Source organism: Gavia stellata, chromosome 10 (assembly GCF_030936135.1).
Source record: "Gavia stellata isolate bGavSte3 chromosome 10, bGavSte3.hap2, whole genome shotgun sequence".
NCBI lineage: Eukaryota > Metazoa > Chordata > Aves > Gaviiformes > Gaviidae > Gavia > Gavia stellata.
Window position 1 is genome coordinate 5,085,769 of NC_082603.1, and position 18,273 is coordinate 5,104,041.

Sequence of the window (18,273 nt, forward strand, 5' to 3'; positions counted from 1 at the left end):
TGCTTTGCTCTGGGGTAGGGTTGTTGTGCACTGGGAAGCAGTTGCCAAATTTCTTGCCTCGTAATGAAGGAAGTGGTTTCTGTAAACAGCTTTTCGCAGTGTTAGGAGCATTTCTTGGGCCAAGGGGAGCTAAGCAAATTATGATTATGGCTACAATCACATGGACTGCTTTGCAAACTGCGGAGCAGCTTGCGTGCCTGTGGCATTTCAGGCACTGGACGTGCAATCAGATCAATGCAGCTTGCGAAGTTAGGCCATCTCAGTCGTGCTGCAGCAACTGCTGGTAAGAAGGATGTCCTCTGGGGGTTCCCGAGGCTCCTCTGATGTGTGTGTAACTTCCCTATGGCTCTGAACAGCCTGTGAGACAAGTCAAGGAAAATCATGCAAAGTGTTTTATGTTTTCTTAGCAATACATGTTGACATAGCATTTTCACATTTGCTATTATCGTTACTACTAATTCGCCTAACGTCTTTGATGGTAGAGTATGATCCTGTTACGGTAAGCAAAAAAAACATTAACAGAAACAGAAACTTCATTGTTTTCTTATCATGTAGATTAACTGCTATGTGAGTGGCCTGATTCAAAGCAAAAGCCTTTCCTTGGAAGTGTAAATGCCGGTGTACCGTCTCATCTGGAGCTCTGTGTGTATACTTAGTATGAGTACAAACCCCTTGGCATGCGTAGTGAGCAGCAGCTACTAGCCAGTCATTTGCTGGATTGCTGGAAATCCTTCTGGTGTTTCAGCCCTGGCAGGCAGAGGATGGGAGCTGCCAGAGGGAGAGGTTGCTTTCTTTGTTCAGGCCAGTTTTGAAGAAAGCAAGTTGTTGGAGAAGGTGATGGAGAGCTCTGGAAAGGGCCAGCACTGGTGGGGTGCAGGTTGCTGATGTGCTGGTGAGGGAGCAGGGTCTCAGCTGATGACTCTGGACATCAGGTTTCAGGGTCGTCTGAAGTTTTTTGGGGTTCTTTCTGGGTTCAGCAAACTGAGTTCTTGATCTATTGTCTCCCCGTTATCCATCAACCCAGCAAGCACCAGCCTTGCGAAAGGATTTAGTGTCGTATAGGTGTTGATGGGCATATGAAAGCAAGACTCTATGTGTACTAGATATTGGACAAAAGTCAGGCGGGATCCACAGCTGACACTGAAGACTCCCCATGCCAGCTAACTAGCCCAACCTTGGAAATACAGTCAGGCTCCCTTCGAATTATTCTAGCTCTAGCCAGCGTGCCTTTTTAGAGGGGAATGATGGAAGGAGCGTGACCTCCAGCTGGCCTCGCCAACAGCTATGGGGCTCGGACTGTTCTCCAGGGAAGGTGTAGAAGCATCCTTCGGTGTCTGTGGGTTCCCAAGGGATCAGCCCGCTCTGCTACTATGTGAAAGACATGCTCATCTTCACAGTACTGTTATAACAAGTTTGGCCATTGCCTTCAAGGGCTGCTTGTAGGCACCTTCCTTCAGGGATGGCTCTGGATCCCTCACGGACAGGGATAGTTAAGCTGTAATGTGAGCAAGCAGGAACCCAACCCAACCAGGGCTCAGCGTCACCTCCTGCCTAGCTACTTTTTTTGATCAGCCTTCCGCAGTGCATTCCTCTCATGCACCTCGTGAAACACCGTGGCTGCTACACCGGACTGGGGACCCAACCCCTGGGGCTTTGCTTCTCACGTGGCAGGGCTACAATGCCCACCTCCATGCAGGCCTGAGTCGCGGCTGGGATCCAGCTGTCTCTGTCCAAGATGAGATGCTCTCGGACACAGATGCTTATGTGATTCCCTCACTTCTGTTTCCTTAGTTGAATTTTACTGCAGGGGCAGCAACGTTACTTAGAAGGCTTCTGCAATCTTAATTGAAATTTGTTTCCCATAGCATAAGTGGAAGAGAAAGGGGATAAAGAAATCTGTTGTCTCAGAGAAGATGCTTTTATCTATTAACCTGAGTGAGGAAAGGTCCTTCAGAAATCACTGTTTGTCAACAAGGGATCCTCGAGGAAATGTTGATTGCATAATTAAGATCCTGCCAGAGATTTGCTGCCTTTCTGCTGGCAGGATCATCTGACTGACAATGCCGACATGAAGGGTAAATCTTCTTTGACTCTTCCTAAAGGAAACCTGTTTTCAGCCTGGAGAGCCCACATAACAGCCTGGTTTCCAGATGCCAAGCTATTTCACATCTAACACCAAAATAATGGTCACAAGGGGAACTTAACATGTGCATTCATCCTTTGTGATGGGAGGTCTCTGTTTTTGGGCAGCATCTGTTCAATGGCAGCACCAACCCACCTACCTGGATCACTCAGAGCAATGAACTGCCAAGGAGCAATGTTTGGCATCATCCAGGGCTGCAGCATTGAAAAGTGCCGGCCTGAAAGTCAGAGGTCAGATACTTCGGGGAAAATGGGCATCACCCCTGCAGTGGTCCCTGCTGTTGCTTCCACCACAAAGTGCCATATGAAGCAGCTCTCCAGCAGGAATATCTAGGACATCCTTTAGAGGAGCACTCCTAATGCGGGCGGGATGCTCTCAGTTTGGGGACCGAAAAGGTCAGACCCTGCAGAACAGCTGTTTCATTTGCCCAGTGTGGGATGATTCCTTGCAGAGAAGAGATTTTGGGACCTGAAAGCTACTTTTGTTGAGGGATTGAGCCCCTTCTGCTAGCTTGAGGGAATGAAGCAAAGAAGAACTGGGCACCCAGGTCTTTTCAGGCAGCTTTGAAAGTCTCAGTCTGCGTTTTGACCAGACATCAAGGGAGCCAGGAGACAGCCCAGCCCCCTGATGAGCTTCCATGGAGCTGTTGGCCCCTCTGCCTCCTCTCCCCATTCAAAGACTAGGGAGACCATGAAAGAGGAAGAGGAGGCGGGAGAATGTGGAGGAGAAAATGGACTGGAAGGAGTTAGCAGACCAGGGGCTGGAAACGTATCAGAAAGATCACAGTGGGCAAAGCAGGACAGCGCAACCCGGGAGCACTGGAGTTTAGCAGGGCACCGGGCCACTGTACATTTGTGGTGGGCGCAAAGGCGCGGGGTGCTCGCTGCTTCTGCCCACATCTGGCCCCTTCCAGAGAAAAGGCAAACACCAGCGCAGCTGAGGGAGCCAAGCAGCCAGGTAAAGAAAACACAGGCTGTCAACTGGACGCCTGTGTCACTTCTACCTCTAAGGTCTCTGAAGATTTACGGCCCAGGTTGCCCGGGCTGTTTGGAGCACAGCAGCAGAGGTCCTACAAAGCTGATGTTGCTTTCTTTCAATTTACCGGCAAATCTCCCTGCTTGCCCCCTGTTTTTTTTCATTTTTTGAAGCTGTCAGTCTTCTGCCATGGGAGATGAGGCTTTAGGCTCACTTATCACCGTTCCTGTATAGCAGACCCAGTTCCCCCCAAGCTGCCCGCCCCAGTACGTGGCTGGATCCTGGCCAGGCTCCTGCGTGCTCAGCTCCCGGAGCTGGGTGAGCGCTCATGCCTTCACGTCAGATGCAGCCCTCGCTGGCCTCAGACGTCTCCCCTGCCTCCTCTACCCATTAGGCATCCGCTTGCCCAGTTGGAGGGGAAAGCTTTGACTCTGATTTTCCTGGCTTCCTTGTTAATCCTCAAGAAATGCCGCTAACCCAGATCAGAAGAAGTCGGGGGGTCTGGAAATTTCAAGCTGCTATGAGGTTGTGTTTTTTTAATATATATTTTTTTTATTATTTCTCTTTTAAAGCCTCTCCTTCCCCTTCTCCGTGTCTTAATACAAACTGCTCACTTCATACGTGCGGCAGTGGTCCACACACCGCCTTCTACCCTGGGGTCAGCCCAGGCTAGCCCTGTTTGAAGTTCCCCAGCACGGATGCTGGCGGTGGGATGAGCCTCCAGAGTAAGGTGGTTTCTCCCCCCATGTCTGGGGGGGGTGCAGGTCATCTGGGGAGAGGTGGGAGAGGCCATGCATGGCACTGGCCCCCATCGGGGTCGCTCCAGCACCACATCAAGATGAGGAGCCCTGGTGAAGAAGATGCGGCCCTGAACCACAGCGTGCACCTGTGCAAACTGCAGCTCCCGCAGCGCGTCCTCCTCGCGCTCGGCCCCTCTCCCCGGGTCTTCCCGCAGCTCCCGGGCAAAGTGCCTCTGCCGTGATTCGGAGGAGCAACAGGGATGTGCAGTGGCTGCACCGGTTATACCCTGGTGGGCAGCGGGGAAGTGAGAAGTAGTGTGGCTGGGATGCTCCTGGTTTGTAAAGGAGTTTGCTCAGTGCCTGAGGCATCGCTGTTGCAGGGAGGCTTTGCACCACCAGTACGCTCCTATCACCATAATGCCGTCAGCTTAACCCCCAGTGACTTACCCCTTACAAGTCGTACAGCTGGATCGCACCCTGCGTGCCAGGCAATTCAAGAAGCGGAAAATGCTGCTTGAGGACCTGGACACCCAACACAGATCAGAACCTCTCAGCGTGCGCCTTCGCTCGCCTTTAAAGGTGGGCAAAGTGTTCAGGCAGACATGGGAGGAGGCAAGGTCTGATGGGGACATCTTTGAAAGGCAGTGACCATCATCCCAGTGGAAAGGGTGAGCAACCAAGAAAGTTAAATTAGGGGTGGGCTGAAACCACAGAAGCCCACAATGGGATCCAGAGTTGCTCCTCCTCACCACCCTTCCAAAATAGTACGTAGTTGCAGTTCCCTTCAGTCAATTCAAGGCTACTGCAGTCGGGGTGACTTTGCCGCACCACTTGTTACTCAGGCACTCACATCGCGGCCACCCACCTTCCTGGTGTGGTCTGAGGGGAAGATTTGTGCAGAGGTCTGTGCTGGGGGACCTGCCACCTCCCATCCCCTCCTCTGCCTGCCTCCACGTTACCTGCTGGAGCCTGAATTCACCACAGCAGGAACCCTCTGTCCCCCTTATACAGTCTTTAGGAAAAAAAGGTCCCTGATTTCTGAAGGGAGAAGGGGCATCTCTAAGAGCTGCAAATATTTTTAAAAGATGAGAATGTTTCAAAAAGTTCTCAAGTTTCCCATCCAGGAGTTCTCAGTAGAAATGTGATAGGTCTGGCGGTGGGGTGCAGATGGGGTCCCCTTGCCGCGGCGGGCTGCGTGACCCTGCGCTGTGTGTTGGGGGGCAGCCCGCTGGCCCCATGCAATGCCTGCTGCTGCTCAGAACAAGGGGGCAATTTAGTACCTTCCCTCAGGGGTTTCTTTAACCCTGTTAAACTCCACTCCGCGTACCTGTGGCATGCTATAAACTCCGTAACGCTGTTCCTGAAGCCCTGCCTGCTGGCACCGGTGATGGGAGAGGGCAGGGGCAAGCAGCTGGAGCAGGCTGTCTAGTAAAGAAGGACAGGAGGTAGGGGAAAAAAAGTCTCATTAAGGAGAGAGCAATCAGCACTGGCTCAGGTAAAGCCCATCAGCACTATCATAAACCTGTGTGTCAAAGTCTGGGGTCGTGGTGACTTGTCCTTTTCTGGGAGAGCAGTCCCCTGCCAGCCCGATGCCTCATGGGGTTTTGATGCCTCTATGTAAAAGATGCGGTGTCTATATTGCTGCCAAGGACAGGAGACTGAAAAGCGGGTGGGCTCCACTCCCGAACTTTTTCTTCCTTTCTTTTTGATGGTTTTTTTGGCAAGTAGTTTGCGCCTGGGCTGTTTTAGCAGCACAGGATGGTATTGGTCTGCTGCGGTACGACAGCCCCTCGGCAAGAGCGGGATTGACAGATCTGGCTGGAGTACAAAGAGGAGCCTCAGGAGAAGCTGGGCGCGGGCCAGCAGGATTTACTGGTGGAGGCTCACTCCATCCAGCAAAGTATGTAGCTACTGGCAGTGGGACAAAGCAGCCCAGGACCCACAGGGGCTGCAGGGCAGAGAGGAATGGTTTAGGGGCACCAGGAGAGGTGGGGAGCAATGGGGTTGTGAGTGCAAGGAAAAAGCATCCAGTGCTCCTAAATCAGTGTGATTTTCCCCCCCAGCGAGGGGAAGAAAAGGTCCTGGTTGAGCATGGGCTTGTCCCTTCAGGAGGACCTGCCTGTGGCAAGGGGTGAGATGGCATGGGAAAGCCCCAGGCGGGGGGCTTGGTTGTGCTCCAGGAGAGATGTCTCTAGGCTGCTCCTTCTTCTGTGGGATGCTTGGTACAGCCAAGGTAGGGTTTGTTTGGGGTGCCGCAGCCCAGTCTGGCGTCTGTGTTTCCCCAGGAAGTTCCTGAAGGTCCAGTGCCTGGAGAGTGGGCAGTGGGAAGAGGGACGCTGCATCCCCGTGGTGTGCGAGCCACCCCCTCCTGTCTTTGAGGGCATGTACAACTGCACCCAGGGCTTCGAGCTGGACAGCCAGTGTGTCCTCAACTGCGAGCCTCAGGGACGACAGGTGAGTGAGTTGCGGAGGGAGGCAGAGATCAGCCAAGAGTTGTGCTTCAGAGCACCTGAAAACAGCGAGGTTCCCTGTGCCCTGCTGCACAGAGGGGCCCCGCGGCAGCTTGGCCATCCCCAGAGCCGAATGCCCTTGTTCCACCAAACAGTAGTTGCCGTGCAAGCCTCAAAGCTTTTTTTGCTGGATACCAGCCATGGCACAGGGTGCACCACTGCCTGGGGATGCTCTCCTGCTCCCTGGTGACCCTTCCAAAAAGCAGTGGTGTTAAGCAAGCCTGCTTTTCTTGAGTGAAAAGGGTTGGAAAGCAAAAGAAGAGGGTTTCCAGCGGGTTTTGGAAGCTGCTGTGAATGCGTTCACCTGGGATGATGGGCAACCTTGCTGCAGCAGGCTTAGGGATGGAGGCTGCTGCCTGCCAGGCTCTTCCACCCAGGTTTTGCATCCAACCTGCTGGAAGGGTCTTGTCAAAAGAAGGGCAGTCGATTCCCACTGGTGGGATCCAGCAGCAGTTGCAAAACAACTTGCTTTCCGGTCAGTGGTGCAAAGCATGCATAGGCTGGACCAGATGGCTGCAACCCAGCTTCCCCGGAGAACTTCCCTCTGGATTTCACTGGCAGGAGGGGGGTCCTTGCATTTTGCTCCCCCCAGAGCTGGGCAGTGGCCAGGCAGGGCGAGCCCTGCCACTGCCAGTAGTAACACCAGCTGCTCTCCCTCTGCTTCGCAGGTTCCCATCGTCTGCACCAAGGAGGGCTTATGGACAGAGGAATTCAAACTGTGCGAGAGCTTGCGGGGCACCTGCCCACCGCCCCCGGAGCTGAATTTTGTGGAGTACAAGTGCGAGCAGGGGCATGGCATAGGTGAGGGTAGACGGAAGCTAAACAGAAAACCAAACCTTATGTTGACTCAGCCCTCCCAGAGAGCTGAAGGTCACGATGACTCTTTTTCTTGTACCAATCCCCAGTAAATCTATGAAAAAAATCCTGTTTTCTCTTCTATCCCCTTTCTAAACACAGAGCTAGGGGCGGCTTTAGCATTGCGCATGCCCTGGTTGTTTTCATGGGCAAGACTCAAAGCTAAAGCTGGCTCCAGTGTAAGCATCTCCCTTTTCAGAAGGAGCAGGGACTTGTCTCTAGGGTGAACCCAGCCCTTGGCAGTAATTTTCCTAATCTCTAGCCCTCCATCCCTCCCCCGAGGTCTCTCCACTTCTTACGACTGCTGATCTTCAGAGGGTTAATGTGGCAGGTCCTAGATAAAAGCTGCAGTGACAATCGTGTGTAACAGGGCACTTTCACCAGATGAGGGACCACATCATCCATTTCTTTCTCCAGGACTTGGTCGCTTTGTGCTTTCAGGAAAAGCTGCGATGCTCAGTCACAGTCATTGCATCTCGTCTGGCATCCTGCTGGACAGGACGCTTGAGCAAAGCCCATATCACTCTAAAGCAAACACACCGTCATCCAAGTCGGATCAAAACAGGCTGAGGCGAGTCTAAGGGCAGGGCCTGCTAAGGTTGAGCGTTGGACAGACCTGATGAGAGGCTGGGGTTAGGGCTGGGATCCACCCGGTTTTCCAAGGTGGTTTTTGCAGCTTTTTTTCTTCCTGCCTTCATAGGAAGGTAGTAGGAATTCAGCATGGTAGAGAAACTACGAAAGATGTTTCCTAACATGTCAACAAACATCCCGTAGCATCCAGGAGAGATTTATTTTCATGCTGGGTCCCATGTCCTGCCATCAGGGCTTGAATCTATCTCTTAGGGCGTGTTCAATTTTCCTCTCATCTGGGAGAAGGGAATTGGCCACAACTCCGGTAGGCTCTTACATTATTCAGGATTTGGGGAAGGAATTGTCATCCCAGGTTGGGAGGAAAACGGTTTCCTCTATGTCCGCCTCCACCCTCAGTGAGGAGCCTACACATCTGGGTCTTGTGCCCTCCTGTAAAACATCATTGCCTGGTTGCTGATGAAGTCCTCAAGGCTCTCCCTCTGCTCCTGCAGGTGCTGTGTGCATACCTTCCTGTATCATACCTCCCAGTGACCCCGTCATACTGCCCGAAAACGTCACTGCTGAGACTATGGATCACCGTCTGCAGCCCACCAAAGTCCAGGTAAGCAGGGAGGTGGTTTCTTCTAGCAAGGGGTTTGTTGGCAGCAAACTTCTATCTGGTGGTTTTTAACCAAAATATCTTTGCCCTGGGTGAAGAAGGGGTAAGACTTGGAAAGACAAGCAGCATAAGTGAGCTTGGGGCTGGCTGACCCTTTCCAAGGAGCTGCCCAGGCTGTATGCTCTGGAGGTACCTGCTGCTCCCCATAACCAGGTTCTAGTGCTGAGGTTCTCCTCCCTCCTGCCACTTCTTCCTCTTCTTCCTCCTCTTCCCTCCCCTGCAGACACTACTGCACAGCCTCCTGCTCTCCCATACCGAAGTGCAGCATGAGTTACCAGCTCCCAAGCCAGTTTTTAAGGACTTGCAGGATACCACAATGAATGAAGTTAAATGCAGGAATCCCACTGATTTCTCAGGACGTGCCCCATGCCTAAACCTGTTAAGCTGCTGTTATTGTCAGCCAGTCTGCTGGGAGAGCAAAAGCCGCCCGTGGCACAGTGTGAGCCTGGGTCCCCGATTACCCAGCAGCAGAGATGCAACCCCAGGCAGGCATCTCCCCGCCAGGGAGGAGGCAGGGCACTGTCAGCTGAAAGGTGTCTCTGGCTGCCAGGACACGCTGGCCGGCCGGTTCCCTCTGCTGCTGGAACCGGGGAGCCTTTCCCTCCCCATCTCTTACTCATTTTGTAGGCAAAACAGCTCAAATAACTCAAATAGTTTGGATCCTCGCAGCACAACTTTCCCAAAAGGCAGCTCTGCTGGGGTAATATTTCTTAAAATAAAAACGAGATGCATAAGGAAGGAGGTGGAACAAAGAAAAGCAAACAATCTTCCCAGGAGCCAGCACTCCCATCCAAACGCTTTCCCCTCCTCCTGGGAACCCGCAGGAGGCCCAGCATCGTGCCTGTGGATACTACTGTACGTTGCCTTGAATCAGACCCACAACGGATCGCTGCCGGCGGGTGCGGGCGGCCGGGGCGCGTGGGATGGTTAAGCACAAGCCTTGGAAGGAGTCCTCGCCTTTGAGGGATCGGATGGCTTGGCCCATCGAGGTGGTGGCGTTCAGCTTCCCTTTCACTGCTGCTGTGGGCTCTTGTGCAAGGGAGGCATTTTGCAGAGGAGGAGGGAGGGGAGGCGTTATTTTAAGAAGCGGCGCTCCCCCTTGCCAGGAGCTTTCTCCCTGGACTGTCTTGTTTTCCTCCTGCCTCTGCTTCCCACTTTGCTCCTCCAAGCCTCCAACAGCTTGCCGTTCCCGAGAGCCACCATGCTCCCGAGGTGGTGGAAGGCATGGGGCAAACCACACAGGGAGCTGCAGAGGCCACTCAAGGAGGGCACAGTCCCATGTTACTTTCAGCTCTGATTCATCACATTCCACAACCGAGCAGGTTTGTCCCTCTGCCCATTATTTCCCGGCCTTGAGTATGAGTATATTAATATGAGTATACTAAAATGCTATTCAAGTCACACAACAACCACATATGAAACACCCCACGCAAACATCCTCCGGGCTGAGCTGGAATTGGCTAGCTCAGCCACCATCCCCAGCCTCTGCCCCATCTGATGGCGACTGCCTCCCGGTCTGCCTTCCCTGCACTGGCTGAGGATGGCCAGGACCTCACCCTGCCCCAGCCCCTGAAGGACCTGCAGCAGGTCTGCGTGGACAGAGCTGCCCCGTCCCCATCTGCCGTGCCACCCGGGATGCTGGAGCCGGGCTGCCTGCTGCTCCGTGTTTCAAATGGGGGACTAGGAGAAAACATACGTGCCCCTCTGTGCAACTCCGGTGCTGCGAAGGGCATCCTAGGACACTTTCACAGGCCAGCCATTGTTTTATGGGGCCTCAGATTTCAAAGTCTGCCTGAGCTTTACAAGGAGGAAATTGCGTGTGCGGTGGGGCTTTTCTTCCCCCTCTATAATCATGAATGCTCCCCGCAAACCCCCACTGAATGAGCGCAACGGCGCGTTCTAGCGCGATGAAACCGAGCCCTTCACATCTTGCTCTTGTGTCCATTTGGCTGCAACAGCTGAGTTTGTGCCTCGTAAATACCAGTGATAACCTCAGCCCTGCGAGTGAACGTGAGTCTGGTGTATCTGCTTCAGGCCAGCTCCGGGGAGGTGAGTCCTCCCGGGACTGGTTTCTCAGAGCCTGAGCAGGGGTCAATGAGCTCATTGATGCAGGCACTGAGTGATAACCAGCTGAGCCTCCCATCCTGGATGAGTGAGAAGCCGGTGAATCTGGCATCTCGCACAGAGAGGTGATGGAAGACTCCAGCCTGTCATGGCCCCGGGTGGCTTCCTCCCAGCAGCAGCTTGTGGCCAAATCAGCCACTGTGAGGTGGCACTGCCAGCCAAACCCACTTCTCTGGTGGTCCCTGCCATCTCTCTTTGTCCTCTCCCAGTTGTGTATCTATATACATCTACGCACGCAAGTGTCTGTCTAGCCTCTGCCTTGAACAATGTACCCTGATTTGTGGGTGAACCAGGTGGACCTGCCTTGGGGTTGATGGGCTTCAAAGGGTTTCCCGCTGGGCAGAGGTGTGGGGAGGGTTCTGGAGGTGCCACTGCTGTTCTGCACCGCATTGAGCGATGCGGTGTTGTGAGGGACCCTCCACCTCCAGAAAGCGTTGGTGGCTGTTGCCCTCCCTCTGCCACCTCACCTAACAGCTCTTTTCTCCTTCCCTCCTCAGCATATTGTGTGCACAGGCAGGCTGCGGTGGTATCCAGACCCCTCCGTCATTCACTGCATCCAGTCGTGTGAGGTAAGCCCCTCCTGCCCCCGGCATGAGCTGCCGGCTCCTTGCAAGAGAGCTCCTGGCAACAAAGGCTTGCTCCAGCACAAAGCCCGATGGCTTTGACTTCATGTTTGCTCTGAGCTTGGCCAGGGCTGAGCAGAGACCAGAGCAAGCATCCTTGGGTATGGTCCCCCGCAGCCAGGGTGATGCTGGGGAACGAGAGCTGCAGAATTACCCATTTCCTTCCTTGCCTGCTTCTTCTTGGCCAGCCCAGGAAGAATATTCTAGCAAAAGGATTTCACTGGCAAGGGGTATCCCCAAAAAGCCCGTGCTGACTCCAAGCCTGAATATTTCCTTAACCAGAACCGCAGTTCTAGAGTAACGCGGATCCAGAAAAGCCCTGCGTGACTCACGTGTCCAACCAAAACAACTAGGATTTCCAGCCTCGTACATGCAAAACAAACCACTCCTGAAGAATCTGCAGACAAAGAATTCCTTGCAGAAATCGGTTAGCCACTCATTTCGCTTTGAATAATGACCAGGCAGGAGAAAATCATAGGCAGCCTGGAGTCAGTTCGCAAAGGAAATTAAAAATAGGCAGTCTTTTGTCAAGCCCTAGTTGTTATTATGATTGAGGATAAAAGGAAAAAGTAGGGGGGTGTATTTTGGAATGCTGTATGCTGAAAACTTGGGATTCTTACCAAAAAGGAAAATGTAAATGAAGTTTGCACACCAAAAATAGCTTTGGGTTTTGCTGAATTTTTTTTTGTGTGCTCATTTCAATGCAAATGATAGCTTTTGCTCACCGATTCTGCCTAGCTCAGCTCTTTGTTGACCAAAGTGTGGGATAAAGGGCGATGTCGCAGGGGGCATGTCCCCAGGAAGGAAATGTTATGGTCGACAGAAGGTGCAGCAGTTATTTCCCAAACTCGATGGCTGTGTTTTGCGTCTTTACTGCAAGGCATGGGCTGCAAGCGTAGGGGAATGAGGTGCTGTGTGCTAGAGAGGTGTTTGATGGCTGAGTACCAGAGCTTAGCAATGGATCCTCTGGTGTTTTGGGAGCTCCAGGTCTTTCTAAACCACATCTTGTAGGTCAGCTCTGGGGCAATGTATTTGAAGTAGGATGGGCTTATATGGAAAAGCAGTCCAGATGGTTGTGGTGATCCTCTCTGTGGTTCCCCTGCTAGCAAGGGAGAACCACTCCTTGTACTCTCTGGGAGTTGGTCCTTCCAAAAAAGAAACAGATGGGGTATGAGGTGCTCCTTCTTCCCTTCCTGTGCAGCTCAGGTGAGACAAAGCTGACACAGGCGTGAGGATGCTCCCTTAGGCTCAGGTACACCAGACCCACCCCAGCCTTTCTTCCTCTCTGGTTCCTGCACCTCACCTTAGGTCTGTGTCTTTAGCGAGAGGTGCTGTAGCGGATGATGAAAAATGCCAGCTTGTGTGTGAGAGAGAGAGAGAGGGACCAACTACCTAAAATCCAGCATCTCGTGGTAACAGTCGCTGTCTTCTCATTAGCCACCCAAACATGGTAACAGCCAACACGACCTCTTTCTGTTCCTGGATGCCTGTCATCCCCTTTTACTCTTAGAAAGCAATCTTTACATCCGTTTACTCTTAGAAAGCAATCCTAGACAGCAGCCTTAGCATACAGGACGTTAGGCAAGCCAAAATCTTGCAGTGTCTTACCAGAACACGGAGAGCCCATGCTCTTCATCACCCTTGTAGGCTTTTCTATGCTTTTTCTGCTTTCAATTAACCTTTCATCAGGAATGACCAAGCAGCACATACTCTTCCAGCTGAGGTCACATCAAAGCCCTGCACAAAGTTTCCTTGCGCTGGAAATACCTCTTTTGATAGGACCCAGGGCTATATCTGTTATTTCTGCAGTTGCATCAGTCTGGCAGCTCAGATATCCTGAGATCAGCAAGTACACCCAGATCTTTCTCTACCTCCTTTGTTTCCAACTGATGAGCTCCAAGCTAACAGCAGATGTTTTACCATCAGTACAAGAGCTTGCCCTTCAATTTTATACCGGCGAATGTCATCCTGTTTCTCCCTCTAGTCCTTCGGGTCATCTAACTGTTTGTCAGATATCCTGATCCTCCTCTGTGGAACAGTGCCTTCTTCCTTGTTAGCAATTTCGTCGGCACAGGCCTATTTTTAAGGTCATAGTCACTCACTGTAATACTGATGAAGTTTCATCCTCAGATTGTTTCTTTCACCCTGATGCTCTCTTTTTTGAAACAGCTCCTCACCTCCCATGTATGTGTCTTTGGTTATTCTTTTCATTGGGTTTTCTTCCACAATGCTGCAGGTTATTAAGGTTGAACTGGTAAGCCAAATCTTCCTAGATAACTCTTTTTTTCACGTGTGTTTTATAGCAGTCATTATCTTGCTATAAAGAGTAACTCCTACCAAAAGTGTCTCATTCAAAGTATTGCTCTAGGAGCTGCTACTCCGCACTGGCAAGAAGAGAGGTGTTACCAGTCCCCTCGTTTGACCACGGAAAATGCCCTGAATGTTGTTTCTACCTCATCTGTGCTTGCTTCCACTCTCGCTCCTATTCCTTTCCTGCTTCCACTCTTGTGACCAAAAGTGCTGCAGTTCTTAGAGGCCATTTCACTTGGGACACAATCTCTCGTGGGATGTGGGGACATCAGACAGTGAAAGTTGGGTAGAGATGGAATATAACCCGTAATCTGTCCTTGCTGCATGGTGCCCTCCCCAATCTCCTCTTCTTGTTCTCCCCTTCATTCACCTGCAGGAGAAACGTTCTGCCCCTGCAGAACATAGCCCCTGCTGGGTCTGATGTCGTTCACCTTGACTTGCCATGTCCATAGGACATCTTAGTCCCAGGTTCCTCCTCATTTCACGGTAATCCCTCACTGGAGGCACATCCTTTAGGAGTTGAGCCTCTGCTCTCTACTGGGCAGCGAAATGCTGTTTCAGTGGACTGTCCAGGTCACCTCAGGTCCGAGTGACCCCTCGGAGATGATGTTGTTTCTCCGTTGACTGCCGAGTACGTGTTGGATGAGGAAGCTTTCTCATCTGGACACCTCAGTGAGGGGAACAACACTAAGTAAGAGAAATCCAGGCTACCTGGCTGCTCGTACTGTCTCTCCCTGGTGGAGTCACTTCAGGCTGGGGCATGGCGGCGGTAGCCAAGCCTGAACCTCCCCAGCCTCAGCTGGAGCCCTGCCTCACATTGGAAAGTTCAGGTCACAGTGCAATGGCATTAGAGGGATTCTCGCTCATCTTTATCGTACACTGGCAACAGATCAGCCTGCCTGCTCATCCCTCTCACTCCTCTCCCTGCCTCCCTTCTCTTTCCATTAATCTGGTCGTCCATCTGCCTCCCGGTCTCTCGCTGCGCCTTGCCAAGTTCCCCATCCCCAGAGCGCGGAGGCACGTAGTTCAGTGGGCGAGGGAGGGAGGGAGGGATGCAAACCCTTCCAGGAGCCCGTCAGGAATACGAGTTAGCGCCGAGCGCGCTTTGCCTCTCGAGGGCCAGTGGAACATCTCATCCCCTGCCATCAGTAGAAAAACAGATGGCAGCACCGGTGGGGGGAGGAGAGGAGGGGGCTTGGGGGTGGGTGAAGAGGGGAGTGGAGAAGGAGAGAAACCCCTCCTCCCCACCGTGGTTTGGGAGGAGGCGGTCATGGTCCTGGTGCTGTGCTTGGCAGCTGGGAGGGAGGTGTTTGCAGCATCTGGGGCAGGTTCTCCCAAGCCATCCTGAGGTGACCAGCTCTCAGCTATCCTCCTCCCGTGCCCAATAGCAAGTGAGGCTGTTGACTTCAGAGGAGGAGATAGCATGTACAGTGATCCAGGCTGCTCCCTCAGACTATTCCTGCCATGGTCCAAAACAGCCCATGCATGACTGTGGCCAACATTGGCTGCTATAGAGCATCTCCTAGTCCGTGCAACTCACCAGCTCTGCACCCCACTGTCTCCCAATATTGTGCAACATGCTGACCTTGCCCCAACCCCACCTTTCATCATTGTGTACAGGTAGTAAAGGGTTAATTGCCAGGGATTTAAGGCAGCATGCTTTGGACAGACCACCAGCAGGCAGAGCTTCATACTGGTATAGTAGGAGTTGGACAAGAGCTACTACAGCTGTGGTCTGCCTCATTAGGGTAGCAATTCCTTTCTCATGTGACTTGGTGCCTTCTCTGGTTGAGGCTGGCTTTGCTGTGCTTTTCTCTGAGCAGCCCTGCCTGCGTGCTGGGGGAACACACAGAGACTTTGGCTTGAGGTCTCAGCTTCACTCCCCGGGTGAAGATGGGCCATACCAGAAAGCTGTTGTGAGCATGAGCTGCTGGGAATTTCTCAGGTCTTCCCCGCACGAGGACAAGGTCTCGCTGCCCTTGCGTGTGCTGCTGGTCATGTTATCACGATCGTAAAACACTAATCCGTTCCCTGTTTTGTGGTTTTCCTGAGGTATTACAATGGAAATGATGAGAGAGGGATTGAAGCATGTTTGTGGTTGCGAGTTATTATTCTCCAGCCTCTCGATCCAACAGGTAGTCAAGGACCCTGATGGATCCTTGGCTTTTCCCACCAGCATGCACAGAACCTTGGCTTGGCACGTCTGTGGCTTATGTCCAGCATTTGTCAGCCAGAATTAACCCCTTTGAAGATATATGCGGTAGGGACGGTGGGAAGTCTCATCTAAAATCAGGGTCCCGCTATGCTTTAATGTGACGGGAGACAGGGTGCGACTTGCTCCCTGGGCAAGGTGCTGCAGCCAGGGTCCAGCTGCAGGCAGCTGCCCCTGCTCCTCACCAATCGATGGGGCTGGGGCCCCTTGATTGTCCCTCCTCCCAGACCTGAGAGCTCTGATTTTGTACCATGGCAAAGCTCAGTGCAGGAAACCGGGCAGAAACATGATGCTGGTGGGATGCTCCGCGCTGGGAAGGAGATCCTCTTCTGCTCTCCTGGGGCTTAAGGCAATGAGGACTACAGGCACCCCAGCTTCTCCAAGGAGACTCTCTAGAGCAACTAGATATCTCAGCATGGCTGAATTTACAGTCACCCTTTTGTGATGCTCATATCATCATTATCTCATCTCCTGCCCCCATGGGAGCATTTCATGACACCTTTATCCAGTCTGCACTTTTCCTCTGTCTGCCGTCTGGCTTTGAAAATGTGGAGAGGATCCTACTGGATGTGAGTGCTCTTGTAAGCAGGCAAGAGGTAGACCGTGTAACTGCTATTCCTTCAGGAGCCTCACCAATGCCTATGAGTCCATGTCATCCAGGTGACCAAAGAGGACTCGATGAGTTGCCCTAGATTCTGGTACATTCAAGTTTTGGATAGTACACGACATGTTGGCCTCCACATCTCAGGATGATGCAGAGGAACTGGAAAAAGCAATCAAAACATTTAAGGGGATGCCACAGCTGCCCTTCAAGGAGACCCTAAAACAGCTGAGACTCTTCAGTTTGGAAAGCAGAAGACTGCTGGAGGTTTGCCAAGTCACAGAGGTGCTGGATAAGATGAATGCAGAACTGGGGAGCGCTCACTAAGACTGGCAAGGGGGTTGTTTCAAACCGGTGAAGGAAAGTACTTTGGACACAGCGAGTGCTGAACTCTGAAACTGTCTGCCATGTGAGGCTGCAGGGGTGCGTAGTAGCTTTAAGTTCAAAAAGGGATTAAACAAATTAGTGGACATGAGGTCCACAAACAGATAATGAAAGGACCAGGCAGGGCTCTACCTTCCACCATGCCTAACGCAGCAAGTGTCAACAGTGGGGGAGTACAAGAAGCATGGACTGCAGGTAGCGATCGCTTCTGGATCAGACCTAGCCCCTGACCTGTGAGGGTAAAGCCCTTCATGCTGGGGAGGTGGAAGGCATCTCTACATACCTGCTGAGTACATATTCATGCTGCTTTTGGCACGAGCAGCACGGGCTGTTTTGCATGGGCTATATAGCCTTTCAGGGGATGAGCCCAAAGAGATTTATTCCTCTTCCAAAAATCTCAGTTGAGACATACTTTTCCTAAACTGTGAGAAGATCTCTGTCCCCTGCACACATGTGGGGTGTGGTTGTAGAAACCTCATTTTCTTAAGAGACAAAGCAAACGGAGGGAAACAAAATGATCACACACCATCATGGTGCAAGGACAGGCACAGCTCTCCTGCCTGCAGGGACAGGCTTAGAGAGCCCCGAAAGATGGGAGCCTTTTGGCACGGGCAGGACCACAGCACCCAGGCACCATACTGGTGGTGGTGGAGACCCAAAGAAGTGGAAGCAGCCACAGGTCCCCCAACCCATGGCTGTGTAGGCTGGCCTGCACTTGACATGCCCAACCTATGGTTACGTCTGCCCTCTCCAACTCAGGTGCCAGCCCTCTATCCCTGTCCACATCCCACTTTCCCCTCTCCCAGCACTCACAATCATGCAGCTGGTGGCAACGACTGAGGGATTAGAAAGCCACTGAAAGCACCCGCTGAAATAAAAATCAATGAGTCGCTTCTGATAATAAACAAACATCCCCAAGCGTAGCCCAGCCAACTGCTCTTCCAACACGAATATTCATTCCCCTTCAGCTCCTTCAGCCCTTGTACATTGTTTTTCTTTCTGTTTAAGATCTGTAACAAGAACTTGGCAGAAACCAGATACAAGTGGGTCAGGAGGCCCTTGTGGTTTTCAGGGCTTGTTTTCCATAACCCGTTCTATCCTGCAACATATTTTGCACAAACGGCTTGGCAGGAGATCTAATCCATGGCAGCAGGCGAGCTGCTGAGGGCAGGACCACAGGCTGGTGCTGGTGGCATGGGAAGTCCTGGCTCCTCTCATGTGTGCAGCAGCAGCCCTGGGAATGGTGAGCGCTGGGGACCCATCTCCAGGAGCCACAGTGCATGCCAGGAGCACTATTAATACACGGCGTCTTTCGGTGCTCCCCTTTGCTTGTTCTTTCCTGCTTCTGTTTTTCTTCTTCTCTTGGCACTGAGATCAGGGTGCAAAAAGGATGAGGCTAAGGATCCCGCCATGAATAGATCATGGACAGAAATGTTTTCATGGAAACAGACCTGCTCTGATGTGGTGTTCATCTACACCAGCTTTCCATCCCTTTCTTCACTCTTGTCCCCGTGGACCGTGCAAAGCCCTTTCCAGATCACTGCCTG

The 18,273-nt window shown here is 52.3% G+C and overlaps 1 protein-coding gene across 1 annotated transcript in view; it reads left to right on the top strand.

The window, feature by feature from the left end:
• Window positions 1–18,273, top strand: part of PAPPA2 (pappalysin 2) — a 93,191-nt gene that overhangs the window by 65,708 nt on the left and 9,210 nt on the right. Inside the window, exons 17-20 of the mRNA XM_059821593.1 lie at window positions 6,144–6,312; window positions 7,037–7,169; window positions 8,306–8,415; window positions 11,094–11,165. Coding sequence (XP_059677576.1) covers window positions 6,144–6,312; window positions 7,037–7,169; window positions 8,306–8,415; window positions 11,094–11,165 — 484 coding nt within the window. The remainder of the gene's footprint in view (window positions 1–6,143; window positions 6,313–7,036; window positions 7,170–8,305; window positions 8,416–11,093; window positions 11,166–18,273) is intronic.